Raw genomic sequence first — 16,683 nt, 5'->3', positions numbered from 1 at the left:
GGAAAGGAAAACACAATTTCCTGAATCTGATTTCAGACAGGAGGCGGGTATTTCAAGAACACCATGTGGAATATAGATCCTGGGGGTGAGAAAAACAAACCTTATTATGTGAGATTTAATAATCTTGGCAATTTGTTAGGTTTAAAGAAAACTATAATTTATAGTTTAGGTACTCTTTAACTTTCACATGACTTTATCACCTTAGTTATCATACATTTTTTTGCTTTTTGGGTGCTAAAACTTTCGCTTCTTTACATGGTTTTATATTCATTGACCAACTTGATTTAGAATCCTGCCTTGTTCAGTTTTTGGTTTTCTAGGGCTTTAACTATTTCACCAGCACTATAAATTCTGCCACACTCTGATTAATGCTATGATGTGTTCACTCCATCAGCTCGGGACTGTGTTGTTGGTGAATGGAGCCAATGGAGCGGCTGTGAAAAGCAGTGCAGCCCAACCTACAGAGAGCGCCGGCGACCAGTGCTACAGGAGGCGGAGAATGGTGGCCAGCCCTGCCCCCGGCTGGAGGAGAAAGCTGGATGTCTGGAGTATTTTACACAGCAAGGCATTGAATGTGGACAGTCACACGGTATGGTAAAACACAACGATAACAATAATTACAAGAGTTGAGACAGCATGGGCGTAGCAACAGCCATAGCAGCCATAGCAGCTGCTATGGGGCCCTGGAGCAGAGGGGGCCCAGCCAGGTGGTACTTGATGTATTCACTATTAACTTCCTGCCCCCTCACTTTGTCTCGGTGCGCATGGACTATATGCATTCAAGATAGCATGAGAATGTAAATTGCCCAATTGACTCATGTCCATAGAATAGGGGCAGGTGACACTGCTCAAGAGTGCCTGCATCTGATGGCCCCATGAAAGTTCTGCGAGGAGGCCCCCTAATCTCTGCCTATGCCATTGCAAGACAGAAGTATATTTAAACCAGTCATAATTATCACTTATAGCCGAACTTCAACATTTTTTTTTTGTTTTAAACATTCTGGAAAGGGGTTATGAACGACTGATAATGCTGTCTGTGTCCCAGCATGGGATAATTGACCTCATTTATTGGCCCTGGAACCTATGTTGCTGTGAAGTGAACCTGAATTGTCTGGTTTTATTGATGTTACAGACTAAAGATGTTGAAATCCTTTACTTTGAGAGGCAACATTTTTAAATTGATGCAATGTTTTTTATTCTGATAGACTCAGCCTCTCTGAAATCCTGTTTTTCGACCCAGTCATGTCATTGACCTGTTGCTAATAAACCTGTTGTGAATTTTTTTTTTTTTTTAATTTTTAAATGTATTAATCACTGAACTTCTCCAGATCATTGTTGTCTCTGTCCTAACTTTTTTAACTACTTTTGGATGACGCTAATTGAAATCTAAGCCCTGTTTTGATGCTGATCTGGCCGCCAGGGCGTAGCTTTCAACTTATTGCCGATGCGCGCTTCTGTCGTTTTTGTCGCTCCTGACGATCTCGCCGCTTTCTCCCCACCCTCTCCCCACCCTCTCCCATCGCAGCTCACTCATCCTGCCAGTCTCTTTGACTGCAGAGTCCTGTGAGCTGCTCAGGAGCCGATCTCATTGGCTCCTGGCCGTGTCTATCAATGTAAGCAAATCCCATTGGCTAACATTGATAGACATGGTCAGGAGCCAATGAAAGCAGCTCCTGCCTGGGTAACAGGAACTCTGCCGTCATAGAGACGTGCGGAGGTGACGGCAGTTGCGGTGGGTGTGTGCGGAGTTGGAATTCTGCATTTTCTGTACTAGCGGTCTCTGGTCCTTAAGGGGGCAGAGACTGCTGGTACTTAAGTGGTTAAAATGTGCAGCTGAAATCAAATTCAAAAGGTTATATATATATTTGGGAGTAGTCCTTTCAAATGGAAGGGCAAAAACAGTAATGCTTCATAGGGTAGTCCAATTCACCCATAAAACATACTGAGCATCAAATTCAAAAAGAGAAATTGCTTTTATTACAGTAATAACATTTCTCAGTTTTTATATTTGATATACTGTTTTTTCAATGAAATACAGTGTTCACACGATTTGCAAATCATTGCACACTGCAGTGCTTTTATTTATATTTTACACAACATTTTTGGAATCGGTTGTACAATGTGAACTTGTTATTGATACACTACGTTTTTCTTCATTCTCAGTGCCGGCTTTCATCACTACTTTTGAGTACAACAAAGCCAGAAGGAAGCGTGCAGCGTCTCCGGACTGGGCTTCCCATACAGAGGACCCTGGGTAAGTATGTTACATCAGACACATGGGCGTAGCAATCACCCCTGCAATCCCTCCCACCGCAGGGGGGCCCAGAGGCTTTGGGGGCCCCTCCTCCTCCCCAACCGCAAGTGCTGCCAATTTGCAAAAAAACCTTCCTGTTTGCTCACAAAAAACGTTTGCAGGAGCGTGTGTAATTTTTTTTTACCTGCTTCCAGGCACTGCTTCACAGCAGTAAAATCTCTGCAGCCATTTGCCAGCTCCAGATCACGTGACCCTCATAGAGTTTGGGGACCAAGGGGGCCCCATGCTATCATTTTTGCAGGGCCCCTATTAAGTCTAGTTACGCCCCTGATCAGACATTCAGACTTATTGGCTGGAGCCAGAATCCCTCAATCCCGTATCTGTAAGAAAGGCTCTGAGAAAGGTCTCTTTCACACTTACCACGTTGTGATACTCTCCCCCATAGTGATGGAGTGAACATCAAATTTTGCATTCACAAACACATTTGCGAATTTTCCACAAACGTTCGCTAACCGGCAGTTCGCGGCTGACTCCATAGACGTTAATGGGTAGGCGAACTTCAAAACTTTCAGGGCATCTCTGCAGCCACAATTTCTTTAAAAAAAGGTGTAAAAAGTTTCCCGAAACCCAGACAGTGGCATGGTGGAGGAGGCTCAGCTGCGAAATAGTCACTGAAAAATTTGTATTTTGCGCAAAGACTTTTTTAATGGTTATTTTTATAGTTTAATGGCCACCGACTTTAGTAGTTAATAGCAAAGCCCCGCACTTGCTAGAAACACCAAATTTGCAGGGTATGTTAAGGAGGACGGTGGAAACAAGAGGAATTTGTTTTTTCAAAAAGGTCTTTTTGAAAAAAAAAATCTTCTTGTTCCCACCGTCCTCCTTAACCACCCTGGCGTTCTATTGAGATCGCCAGGGCGGCTGCGGGAGGGTTTTTTTTTAATTAAAAAAAAACTATTTCATGCAGCCAACTGAAAGTTGGCTGCATGAAAGCCCACTAGAGGGCGCTCCGGAGGCGTTCTTCCGATCGCCTCCGGCAAGCATAAGTAACAAGGAAGGCTGCAATGAGCAGCCTTCCTTGTTTGGCTTTCCTCGTCGCCATGGCGACGAGCGGAGTGACGTCATGGACGTCAGCCGACGTCCTGACGTCAGCCGCCTCCGATCCAGCCCTTAGCGCTGGCCGGAACTATTTGTTCCGGCTGCGCAGGGCTCGAGCGGCTGGGGGGACCCTCTTTCGCCGCTGCTCGCGGCGGATTGCCGCAGAGCGGCGGGGATCAGGCAGCACACGCGGCTGGCAAAGTGCCGGCTGCGTGTGCTGCTTTTTATTTGAACAAAATCGGCCCAGCAGGGCCTGAGCGGCACCCTCTGGCGGTAATGGACGAGCTGAGCTCGTCCATACCGCTAAGGTGGTTAAAGAGGAACTCCAGCCTAAACAAACATACTGTCATTAAGTTACATTAGTTATGTTAATTAAAATAGATAGGTCATATAATCTCTTACCCACACTGTTTTAAAAGAACAAGCAAATGTTTGATTTCATGATGGCATCCATCTTTTTGGTTGAAAGGAGGTGACAGGGAGCATGAGATACAGTTTCAACTGTCCTGTGTCCTGAGCACCTCTCCCAGTTGCTAAGCAACGTGAATAACAACATAGGAAATCCCATCATGCTCTGCACAGCATCAGGGAAAAAAAGCCAAGGCTTTTTTTCTTTGATGGGTGGAGCTTAGTTAAAAATGCAGCTAAAAATTATGCTTTGGTAAGAAAAACAAAGTTCTGATGCTGTGAAACTGTTAAAGAAACACCAAGCCTTTTCAGTTCTGCTGAGTAGATTTTTAGTCCGGAGGTTCACTTTAACATACCCTGCAAATTTGGTGTTTCTAGCAAGTACGGGGGCTTTTCTATTAACCGCTAAAGTTAGAGGCCATTGACTTTAATGGAAAGAATGTGAATGCAAACTTCTGACAAAAAAAGATAGCATTAAATGCGAACGGCAAACAGCCCAAATTCGCCGGGAACTGCGCGCTGGCGAACTGTTTGGGTCATCACTACTGCAGCTCATCACAGGGGTCATGTAGTAGCCGCTAGTAGAATATTGGTAAAATTACTGATATTCTACTAGCTAATTCTGATAGTAAAATATCAGTAATCTTTACCAATATTTTTACTATCACCTAACCTTACCATAACACTGGCCCCTCCCCAATGCCTTACATGAACTGATCCCCTTGGCACTGACCCCGCCCCCTCCCCCTGGTGGTTCCTAACACCAGAGGTGTAGCTATGTGTGGGCAAGGGGGGACATATGTCCCTGGGCGCAGCACTGTGAGGGCGCTCAGCACGGCTGTTGCACCCCCGTGTGCAGGTGGCTTGCTGGCTACCCGAAGTGCCCCTGCTTCTCTCCTTCCTTCTACAGAGGAGTGCAGAAGCATTAACAGCAGCAGAAAAAGGGTATTAACCACCTCTGTGCGTTAGGCGGTCCGGAAGTGGACCCCACAAGGACCAGCTCATGCCCAAAGGCGGCGGTCCTTGTAGGGGCATGGGCGGAGCGATCGCGTCATCCGTGACGCGATACTCCGCCTCCGCCTGGCGCCGCTCACCCGCCGCAACATCCCGCCGGCCATACGGAAGCGCCGGCGGGATGTTAAGTCCGCGATCGCCGCATACAAAGTGTATAATACACTTTGTAATGTTTACAAAGTGTATTATACAGGCTGCCTCCTGCCCTGGTGGTCCCAGTGTCCGAGGGACCACCAGGGCAGGCTGCAGCCACCCTAGTCTGCACCCAAGCACACTGATTTCCCCCCCCCGCCCCAGATCGCCCACAGCACCCATCAGGACCCCCCCTGCCCACCCCCCAGACCCCTGTTTGCGCACCCAATCACCCCCCTAATCACCCATCAATCACTCCCTGTCACTATCTGTCAACGCTATTTTTTTTATCCCCCCCTCCCTCCCCCCTGCCTCCTCCTGATCACCCCCCCACCCCTCAGATTCTCCCCAGACCCCCCCCCCTGTGTACTGTATGCATCTATCCCCCTGATCACCTGTCAATCACCCGTCAATCACCCGTCAATCACCCATCAATCACCCCCTGTCACTGCCACCCATCAATCAGCCCCTAACCTGCCCCTTGCGGGCAATCTGATCACCCACCCACACCAATAGATTGTCCGCAGATCCGAGGTCCGATCACCTCCCAAGTGCAGTATTTACATCTATTCTCTACCCTAAACACCCACTAATTACCCATCAATCACCCCCTATCACCACCTGTCACTGTTACCCATCAGATCAGACCCTAATCTGCCTCTTGCGGGCACCCAATCACCCGCCTACATGCTCAGATTGCCCTTAGACCCCCCCTTATCAATTCGCCAGTGCAATATTTACATCTGTTCTCCCCTGTAATAACCCACTAATTACCTGTCAATCACCTGTCAATCACCTATCAATCACCCATCAATCACCCCCTGTCACTGCCACCCATCAATCACCCCCTGTCACTGCCACCCATCAATCAGTCCCTAACCTGCCCCTTGCGGGCAATCTGATCACCCACCCACACCAATAGATCGCCCGCAGATCCGACGTCCGATCACCTCCCAAGTGCAGTGTTTACATCTGTTCTCCACCCTAAACACCCACTAATTACCTATCAATCACCCCCTGTCACTGCTACCTATCAGATTAGACCCCTATCTGCCCCTAGGGCACTCAATCACCCGCCCACACCCTCAGAACGCCCTCAGACCCCAGTCCTGATCACCTCGCCAATGCATTGCTTGCATCTATTCCCCCCTCTAATCACACCTTGAGACACCCATCAATCACCTCCTGTCACCCCCTAGCACACCTACCCATCAGATCAGGCCCTAATTTGCCCCGTGTGGGCTCCTGATCACTCGGCCAAACCCTCAGATCCCCCTCAGACCCCTTTCCGATCACCTCCCCAGTGCATTGATTTCATCTATTTTCCCCTCTAACCACCCCCTGAGACACCCATCAATCACCTCCTGTCACCCCCCTAGAACTCCTATTCATCAGATCAGGCCCAATACAACCTGTCATCTAAAAGGCCACCCTGCTTATGACCGGTTCCACAAAATTCGCCCCCTCATAGACCACCTGTCATCAAAATTTGCAGATGCTTATACCCCTGAACAGTCATTTTGAGACATTTGGTTTCCAGACTACTCACGGTTTTGGGCCCCTAAAATGCCAGGGCGGTATAGGAACCCCACAAGTGACCCCATTTTAGAAAAAAAGACACCCCAAGGTATTCTGTTAGGTGTATGACGAGTTCATAGAAGATTTTATTTTTTGTCAAAAGTTAGCGGAAATTGATTTTTATTGTTTTTTTTTTCACAAAGTGTCATTTTTCACTAACTTGTGACAAAAAATAAAATCTTCTATGAACTCGCCATACACCAAACGGAATACCTTGGGGTGTCTTCTTTCTAAAATGGGGTCACTTGTGGGGTTCCTATACTGCCCTGGCATTTTAGGGGCCCTAAACCACGAGGAGTAGTCTAGAAAACAAATGCCTCAAAATGACCTGTGAATAGGACGTTGGGCCCCTTAGCGCACCTAGGCTGCAAAAAAGTGTCACACATGTGGTACCGCCGTACTCAAGAGAAGTAGTATAATGTGTTTTGGGGTGTATTTTTACACATACCCATGCTGGGTGGGAGAAATCTCTCTGTAAATGGACAATTGTGTGTAAAAAAAAATCAAACAATTGTCATTTACAGAGATATTTCTCCCACCCAGCATGGGTATGTGTAAAAATACACCCCAAAACACATTATACTACTTCTCCTGAGTACGGCGGTACCACATGTGTGGCACTTTTTTACACCCTAAATATGCTAAGGGGCCCAAAGTCCAATGAGTACCTTTAGGATTTCACAGGTCATTTTGCGACATTTGGTTTCAAGACTACTCCTCACGGTTTAGGGCCCCTAAAATGCCAGGGCAGTATAGGAACACCACAAATGACCCCATTCTAGAGAGAAGACACCCAAAGGTATTCCGTTAGGAGTATGGCGAGTTCATAGAAGATTTTATTTTTTGTCACAAGTTAGTGGAAAATGACACTTTGTGAAAAAAAACAATTAAAATCAATTTCTGCTAACTTGTGACAAAAAAATAAAAACTTCTATGAACTCACCATACTCCTAACGGAATACCTTGGGGTGTCTTCTTTCTAAAATGGGGTCATTTGTGGGGTTCCTATACTGCCCTGGCATTTTAGGGGCCCTAAACCGTGAGGAGAAGTCTTGAAACAAAAATGACCTGTGAAATCCTAAAGGTACTCATTGGACTTTGGGCCCCTTAGCGCAGTTAGGGTGCAAAAAAGTGCCACACATGTGGTATTTCCGTACTCGGGAGAAGTAGTATAATGTGTTTTGGGGTGTATTTTTACACATACCCATACTGGGTGGGAGAAATACCTCTGTAAATGACAATCTTTTGATTTTTTTACACACAATTGTCCATTTACAGAGTTATTTCTCCCACCCAGCATGGGTATGTGTAAAAATACACCCCAAAACACATTGCACTACTTCTCCTGAGTACGGCGATACCACATGTGTGGCACTTTTTTGCACCCTAACTGCGCTAAGGGGCCCAAAGTCCAATGAGTACCTTTAGGATTTCACAGGTCATTTTGAGAAATTTTGTTTCAAGACTACTCCTCATGGTTTAGGGCCCCTAAAATGCCAGGACAGTATAGGAACCCCACAAATGAATCCATTTTTAGAAAGAAGACACCCCAAGGTATTCTGTTAGTAGTACGGTGAGTTCATAGAAGATTTTATTTTTTGTCACAAGTTAGCGGAAATTGATTTTTATTGTTTTTTTTCAGAAAGTGTAATTTTCCGCTAACTTGTGACAAAAAATAAAATCTTCTATGAACTCACCGTACTACTAACGGCATACCTTGGGGTGTCTTCTTTCTAAAATGGGGTCATTTGTGGGGTTCCTATACTGTCCTAGCATTTTAGGGGCCCTAAACCGTGAGGAGTAGTCTTGAAAACAAATGTCTGAAAATGACCTGTGAAATCCTAAAGGTACTCATTGGACTTTGGGCCCCTTAGCGCAGTTAGGGTGCAAAAAAGTCACACATGTGGTATCGCCGTACTCAGGAGAAGTAGTATAATGTGTTTTGGGGTGTATTTTTACACATATCCATGCTGAGTGGGAGAAAGATCTCTGTAAATGGACAATTGTGTGTAAAAAAAATTAAAAAATTGTCATTTACAGAGATATTTCTCCCACCCAGCATCGGTATGTGTAAAAATACACCCCAAAACACATTATACTACTTCTACTGAGTACGGCAATACCACATGTGTGGCACTTTTTTGCACCTTAACTGCGCTAAGTGGCCCAAAGTCCAATGAGCACCTTTAGGCTTTACAGGGGTGCTTACAAATTAGCACCCCCCAAAATGTGAGGACAGTAAACACACCCCACAAATGACCCCATTTTGGAAAGTAGACACTTCAAGGTATTCAGAGAGGGTCATGGTGAGTCCATGGCAGATTTCATTTTTTTTGGTGCAAGTTAGAAGAAGTAGATTTTTTTTTTTGTCACAAAGTGTCATTTTCCGCTTACTTGTGACAAAAAAATAATATCTTCTATGAACTCACTATGCCTCTCAGTGAATACTTTGGGATGTCTTCTTTCCAAAATGGGGTCATTTGGGGGGTATTTATACTATCCTGGAATTCTAGCCCCTCATGAAACATGACAGGCGGTCAGAAAAGTCATAGATGCTTGAAAATGGGAAAATTCACTTTTTGCACCATAGTTTGTAAACGCTATAACTTTTACCCAAACCAATAAATATAGGCTGAATGGGTTTTTCTTAATCAAAAACATGTTTGTCCACATTTTTCGCGCTGCATGTATACAGAAATTTTACTTTATTTCAAAAATGTCAGCACAGAAAGTTAAAAAAATCATTTTTTTTGCCAAAATTCATGTCTTTTTTGATGATTATAATAAAAAGTAAAAATCGCAGGAGCAATCAAATAGCAATCAAATAGCACCAAAAGAAAGCTTTATTAGTGACAAGAAAAGGAGCCAAAATTCATTTAGGTGGTAGGTTGTATGAGCGAGCAATAAACCGTGAAAGCTGCAGTGGTCTGAATGGAAAAAAAGTGGCCGGTCCTTAAAGAGAATCTGTATTGTTAAAATCGCACAAAAGTAAACATACCAATGTGTTAGGGGACATCTCCTATTACCCTCTGTCACAATTTCGCCGCTCCTCGCCGCATTAAAAGTAGTCAAAAACAGTTTTAAAAAGTTTGTTTATAAACAAACAAAATGGCCACCAAAACAGGAAGTAGATTGATGTACAATATGTCCACACATGGAAAATACATCCATACACAAGCAGGCTGTATACAGCTTTCCTTTTGAATCTCAAAAGATCATTTGTGTGTTTACCTTCTGTCCACTTCTTCTCTCATGCACTGAACATTACAGGCTTCCTGCAGACAGCTCTGCCTGTGCCTGTGTTTGTAATTCCTCAGTATGTGTCAGCCAGCTACTTTCACAGCCTAACAGAGGAGGATTTTTATCCAGCTCTCTTCTATCACTGATAAGATAGCAGAGAAGCTGCTGGCTTATGTAAATAAAACACACACTGGAGTGTGCATAGAGGAACAGACCAGCACGGAAGAGTTGGCAGCCTTCCAGACACAGGCCGACAAGTCTGACAGGGGAAAGATACATTGATTTATTACAGAGACCGTGATAGTACAAAGTGCTGCAGTGAGCCAGAACAGATTAGAATAGGTTTAGGAACTTGTAGGATGGTAGAAAAAACGTTGTAATTTTTGTTACAGAGTCACTTTAAGGGGGGTAAAGCCCTAGGTCCTCAAGTGGTTAAAGGGAACCAGAGACGTTGGGGGAAGCTTTTATACATACCTGGGGCTTCCTCCAGCCCCATACGCACGGATCGCTCCCACGCTGTCGTCCTCTGCTGCCTGGATCCGCAAGTCGGCCGGCAGACGCGGCCAAATGTCTGCATCACACGGGGCTCCCTCCATCTACGTACGCATGAGGCTGCCTACTGCGCAGCCTCATGCTTACATACATGGAGGGAGCCCCTGTGATGCGGACAATTGGCCGCGTCTGCCGGCCGACTTGCGGCAATGACGGGACCCAGTACCGCCGATACAGGAAGCGGAGGATGGCGGCGTGGGAGCGATCCAGGCTTATGGGGCTGGAAGAAGCCCCAGGCATGTATAAAAGCTTGTTCTATTTTTTCTTAACGTTCCTCTCTGGTTCCCTTTAAAGGGGGGCACATCAGGCTATCTAGACGGGGGAAGAGGGGGGCACATCTGGCTATCTGAATGGGGTAATGAGGCACATCTGGCTATCTGAATGGGGTAATGAGGCACATCTGGCTATCTGAATGGGGTAATGAGGCACATATGGCTATCTAAATGACATTTGACTCGACCCATGACCACAACCACATTCTGATGTGTGGTCACACCCATTTTGTCCAGAGGGGGGTGCAAAAACCGACTATGTCCCCGGGTGTTGAAAACCCTAGCTACACCTCTGCCTAACACTGAGGACTCACTGGGAAGGTTGACGAGGAAAGTGCAGTGAAATCCCTGACAAAAACAGCATCACATTCTTGAAATAGAGTATCGCCAATTGCATTAACAATTATTGGGCCCTCTAGCTCAATCCTGTGGTGCCAAAATCAAACACACCCATTTCTGGAAAGTATTCTTAGAGGAATACCTTTTCTAAGATTACAAAGAAGAGTGGTAAAGTCAGTTATAGAAACCCTTAGCTGATTGTAAATTATAATGGAAAGAAGAATCATTTCCCTTTAATGATGTTTCTACATACAGCTTGTGATCAGGAAATTCTTGAGATAAATGTTCTGAAGGGTGAATAGTTGTTTCTCAATGACCTCTTGCAGGTACTGTGTGGAATTTCGGGTTGAATCTTTGTCTCCAGGCTGCTTGTTGGAGGACCGCCAGCACGCTCGCTGGATGCTTTACCTGCGGGAAGGGTACACAGTTTGTGTGGCGTGCCAGAACCCTGCTATGAACATTAGGAATCATCGATGTTATGGAGATGGCAGTGATGCCAATGAGTGAGTTATCATCCTTTTATAATATATGCTAATGACTGACGTTAAAGTGAGTATATTCTGCCACAAAGCAGTTTTGCATAGGATTTCACTATGCCATGTCCCACCAATGGTACTTTGACCACATGTGGAGAAACATTGCTTTTGGGTTCGGACTAGAAGAAGATAAAGCAAGGCTAAAGACCATAGCAAAGCCCTTTTTCATTCTTTATATAGTTATAATTAACCACTTAAGGACCGGGCTGTGTTTTAGAGATCTGTGCTGCGTGGGCTCTGCAGCCCGCAGCACAGATCGTGAATACAGCAGGGCGATCAGACTTCCCCCCTTTTTTCCCCACTAGGGGGATTTCTTCCCTGCGTGTTTACATTTTGCCGGCGAGCCGCGATCGGTGGCTCTCCGGCTGTTCACGGAGACACCCTCCGTGAACTGACATGGAAAGGCCGCTCGATCGAGCGGCCGTTTCCATGGTAACCCACTTAAGACCTGCTGACGCCTATAGGCGTTAGCTGGTCGTTAAGTGGTTAAAGGGTACTTTGTTCCTTGCTACCTTGCTCTCCCAATCTCTGTTTTTGCCACCTTTATCTATCTTGTGGTTTGAACTCTTTCTGCCACTTTTCCCTCTCTCCCCCTCTCTCTAGCACATTCCACTGTGTCTGTCTGCCCCTATGTTCTCCCTCTATCTGGCAATTTTTTTCTTTCTATCTACTCTTTCTTTCTGGCACTTTACACTCCCTCTCTGCTCTGTTTCTGGCACTTTACACTCTCTCTCTCTGCTCTGTTTCTGGCACTTTACACTCACTCTCTGCTCTGTTTCTGGCACTTTGCTCTCTCTCTCTCTGCTGTTGTTTCTGGCACTCTGTGCTCTCTCTCTCTCTGCTCTTTGCTTCTTGCAATCTGTGTGCTAGCTCTGCTCTTTGTTTCTGGCAATTTTCTCTCTCTCTGCATTTCTGGCACTTTCCCCTCTCTCTCTGTTCTTGTTTCTAGCACTTACTCTCGCTTTGCTTCTTGCACTCTGTGCATTCTCTCTGCTCTTTGTTTCGGGAACTTTGCTTTCTATCTGCTTGGTTTCTGGAACTTTGCTCTCAGCTCTAGTTTCTGGCATTTTGCTCTCTCTGCTATTAGTTTCTGGCATTTTGTGCCCTCTCTGCTCTTTGCTTCCTGCACTCTCTCTGCTCTTGTTTCTGGCATTGTGTTCTCCCTAATCCTTGTTTCTGGTACTTTTCACTCTCACTGCACTTTTTTTCTGGCACTTTGTGTACTCTCACTGCTCTTGTTTCCCACACTTTAAGCTTTCTCTCTGCCCTTGTTTATGGTATTTTGCTCTCTCTCTGCTCTTGTTTCTGGCACTTTGCTCTCTCTGATCTTTGTTTCTGGCAGTTTGTCCTCTCCCTCTTTCTGCTTTCTGATTCTAGCACTTTGCTCTCTCCCTCTCTGCTCTTGTTTCTGGCACTTTACTCTCTCAGTTTTTTTGTACTTTTCTCACTCTGATCTTTGTGTCTGGCACTTTGCTCTCTCTGATCTTTGTTTATGTCACTTTTCACTCTGCTCCTGTTCTGGTACTTTGCTATTTCTATCTTTGTTTGGAACTTTTTCTATAATGCTTTTTTTTTCTGTCTTCACTGTCTCCACATTACTGTCTTGCTTTCAGGTCACTATTTTGCGTTTCTCTCTTAAGGTGGCCATACGTTAGAAGATTATGGGCAGATTCGACCAAGAGACAAATGTATCTCTAATCAAATCTGATTAGGGCTAAATTTGTCTCTTGGTCGAATCTGCCCATACACTACAGGCCGATTCCCAACCAATTTCAGCATGAAATCATCAGGGAATTGTCTGAGCCCGCCGCGTCCACCCGACCGCTGCCCCCAAAATGTAAAATATATGTAGTGTGTGCATGTATACATTACCTGTCCTGTAGCAGCTTCCACACGGTGTCTGTCCATCTCGCCAGGTAACAACCGCATACACACTAGCGGCGCATAGCGTCTGACGTCAGACGGTATGCGCCACCAGCGTGTATGCGGAACCCGGCGAAATGGACAGAAACCGCGTGGAGGCTGACACCGGACAGGTAAGGAATAAATGCACACACTACATACATTTATACATTGCGGTGGCAGTGGCGGGGGTTTCGTCGTCTCGTCGCTCGTTCGCAAATCGACCACCATACCGCCGCCCGTGCGGCCATTTTCTGTCCCGAAGTTGGTCGCTTTGTCGGTCGGGCATGCACTTAGCAGCACCAATTTTCATCCAATTCGATTATAATAATCGAATTGGATGGTCGATTGGTTGGTTGGTCGGCTAATGTATGGCCACCTTTAGCTGGTTTGCTCTCTGTGCACATTCTACACCTTATAAACCTCTGTGCACCTTCTACACCTTATAAACCTTTTCATATTCCACAGCTATCCAAATTGGCATACTTTTATTAGTATATAAAAAATCTTAAACTGTCAGTGTAGCTACACTTAAAGCGGGATTAAACTCTGACATAAAATTCAGTAAAAACATGTTTTCCTGCTTTTTATCACCCATCAAATTTGCTTTTGTGCACAAGTATTATTGTCCATTTACAAATTACAAGTTCACAAAAGTTCAGTTTATCTGCTCTGAAAGCTGTCATTGTAATTTATTGCATAGTTGCTGTATTTATTTATTATAAGGTATCCAGTGAGAATGTGTCTTCTGTGTACACTTTCTGCTTGTATTTAGCCGAAACGCTGCTAGCAATGATAACTAATAGTGGCTGAAAATAAAATAAAACAAGGTAATCACTTCCTCAACTTCAGCATTGTAGATAAGGTTCTCACTGAAAAAGAAAGTGCTGTATTTAACTATTTGAATGCTACTAGTTTTCTCTGGTAGTATGTTTTATGTCTTAAAGAATGTTTTAGAGGAAAGAAAAAATGCTGAATTAATACCAATTCAAGGGTTCTTAAAATATCTTAAAATGATGTCTTGGTTCCTATTTCAATCTACCTACATTACTGAATTCAACTCTACTAAAAGACAAGCTTGTCACCACAATTTTTCACATTAAAAAAAATAAGTCATTAGTAATCAAAGTGTACCTGAGGTGACATGATGAGATAAACATGTGTAAGTACAGTGCCAAGCATATTAATAACTAGGCTGGGTTCGTTTTTTTTTTTTTTCTGCCTGAAAAAGAGTTAACCTTCAGGCATGCAAGTGACAGTTTCTGTCTTGTGTTGGATTATAGTGTAACCCTCTCTGATAAGTAATTACAGCAATAAAACATTTTCCTGCAGAGAACAAGTTCTTAGTTGGACTTATTTATAAACTGCCATTGAGTAGAGCCAATAAAACATTAAATCTACTTTGTAAATGTTTACACATAAAATAAAACCATGGGAAATCTAAAACAAATGTCATTTTTAGGCGTAGGATAGATACAATTGTTCATCTCTTCAGTTTATTTTCACCTCCGATTCACTTTAACCATTACAGATGTTATAAGCGCTTCAGTAGAGAGATGATAATGAGTGTAGGTAGTAAATTTACAAAAGCAAAAGCAGATGCAACACTTTCAAAGAACATTTTCCAATAGCACACATCATCGCTTGTATTGCATACAAGTCAAACTCCAGCCCGTGGGCCAAATCTGGCCCTCAGAACCATTCAATTTGGCCCTCAAGGGGTTTGCCCACTTTGCATTATGTTTGGCCCACTATAGACCACCAGGGAAGCTATATTGGAGGTGAAGCACTAGAACACCAGGGAAGCCATAATCAGGGAGGTAGGGGGAAAGCACTAGACACCAGGGAACTGTATAGGGGAGGGTGTGGATCTCTAGACACCAGGGTACTGAATAGGGGAGGGAGGAGGACCACTAGACACCAGGGAACTGTATGGGGAGAGGTGTCATTAGATACCTAGGAACTTTATAAGTGAAGAGGTGGCCAGTGCAGATTGAGGTTGGCCCGCGACTTAGTCCCAGTGTACAATTTTGGCCCACTTTGTATTTGAGTTTGACCTTCCTGTTATATAGCATTAAAATAAGAATGGTCTAACAATTTATTTTGGACAGTCTGGGGGTTCCATGCCTATATCTTAAGCAGGGGAAAATAAATAATGCAAGTATATTGCATTATTGATCAGGGCTCACATATTTAAAGGGAACCAGAGGCCCCAGAAAAAAGATTTTATACATACCTGGGGCTTCCTCCAGCCCCATACGCACGGATCGCTCCCACGCTGCCGTCCTCCGCTTCCTGTATCCGGCGGTACCGGGTCCCGTAGTTTCGGCCAGTCGGCGGCAGGACGCGGCCAATTGTCCGCATCACAGGGGCTCCCGGCATACCCGTACGCGTGCAGCTGCATACTGAGCAGCCGCACGCGTAAGGGTATGGAGGGAGCCCCTGCTCATGCGGACAATTGGCCGCGTCCGCCGGAAGTGACGGGACCCGGTACCGCCGATACAGGAAGCGGAGGACGGCGGCGTGGGAGCGATCCATGCTGATGGGGCTGGAAGAAGCCCCAGGTATGTATAAAAGCTTTTTCTGTTTTTAAAGAGAGTTCCTCTCTGGTTCCCTTTAAGACATTTTACGCACACGTCTATATAAATATACTAACACTTTTAAAAAAGATGAATATTCATAAAGTTCACTTGATGGAGCGGAGTGGTCTGTACAGGCAGATAGGCACCCAGTATAACAAGTTAGAACTCTTTGCTGAAGAAAAACATGCAGACATAAACCATACACCACCATCAGGAAATGCCGCTTACTTACAACAGAGAGGAATACAGAGAGAATACAGGAAATAACAATGCCATAGAGATCGTTGCATTATTTTACAGACAGTGACATCTTGTGGTTGTTTTACTATACTGCAGTTTAGGTAATAATCATGTTGATACGTCCAACACCACTGACCATTTCATTTTGTGTGCTTATTTTTAGAGACCAAATTCTTCACTGGCAAGCAGTGGGCAATGCCAGGTGTTACGGATCCTGGAGGAGAGCGAGACAAGTTGACAAGTGTTCATGCCCCACCGTCCACAGCTTTATATTTACATAATACATAGCCTTCACTTTTATACCTTTGTAGCCCACCAATCATTTTTAATGTTTTTATTTTTAATAAAATAAAAAAAAGCCTGCAGTACTGGCAAAAGTACTAAACAGTAAATATAGAATCTATTGATAGGACAATGCTCAGTGATTAATACTGGCATACCTTGCGTACCCTGCCCTATGGAATCATCACAGCATGTGCTCTTTTCATGGGAATAATATCCAGTAATAGCAAATGGGACCATGAATGGCCAGACAT

The 16,683-nt window shown here is 44.7% G+C and overlaps 1 protein-coding gene across 1 annotated transcript in view; it reads left to right on the top strand.

Moving 5' to 3' along the window:
• Positions 1-16,447, top strand: part of SBSPON (somatomedin B and thrombospondin type 1 domain containing) — a 28,494-nt gene extending 12,047 nt beyond the window's left edge. Inside the window, exons 2-5 of the mRNA XM_068237506.1 lie at positions 395-589; positions 2,164-2,254; positions 11,214-11,390; positions 16,311-16,447. Coding sequence (XP_068093607.1) covers positions 395-589; positions 2,164-2,254; positions 11,214-11,390; positions 16,311-16,428 — 581 coding nt within the window. The 3' untranslated portion in view covers positions 16,429-16,447. The remainder of the gene's footprint in view (positions 1-394; positions 590-2,163; positions 2,255-11,213; positions 11,391-16,310) is intronic.
• Positions 16,448-16,683: the final 236 nt, after the last annotated feature.

Source organism: Hyperolius riggenbachi, chromosome 5 (assembly GCF_040937935.1).
Source record: "Hyperolius riggenbachi isolate aHypRig1 chromosome 5, aHypRig1.pri, whole genome shotgun sequence".
In the NCBI taxonomy this organism is placed as follows: domain Eukaryota; kingdom Metazoa; phylum Chordata; class Amphibia; order Anura; family Hyperoliidae; genus Hyperolius; species Hyperolius riggenbachi.
This window is presented reverse-complemented; position numbering and strand designations above follow the sequence as displayed.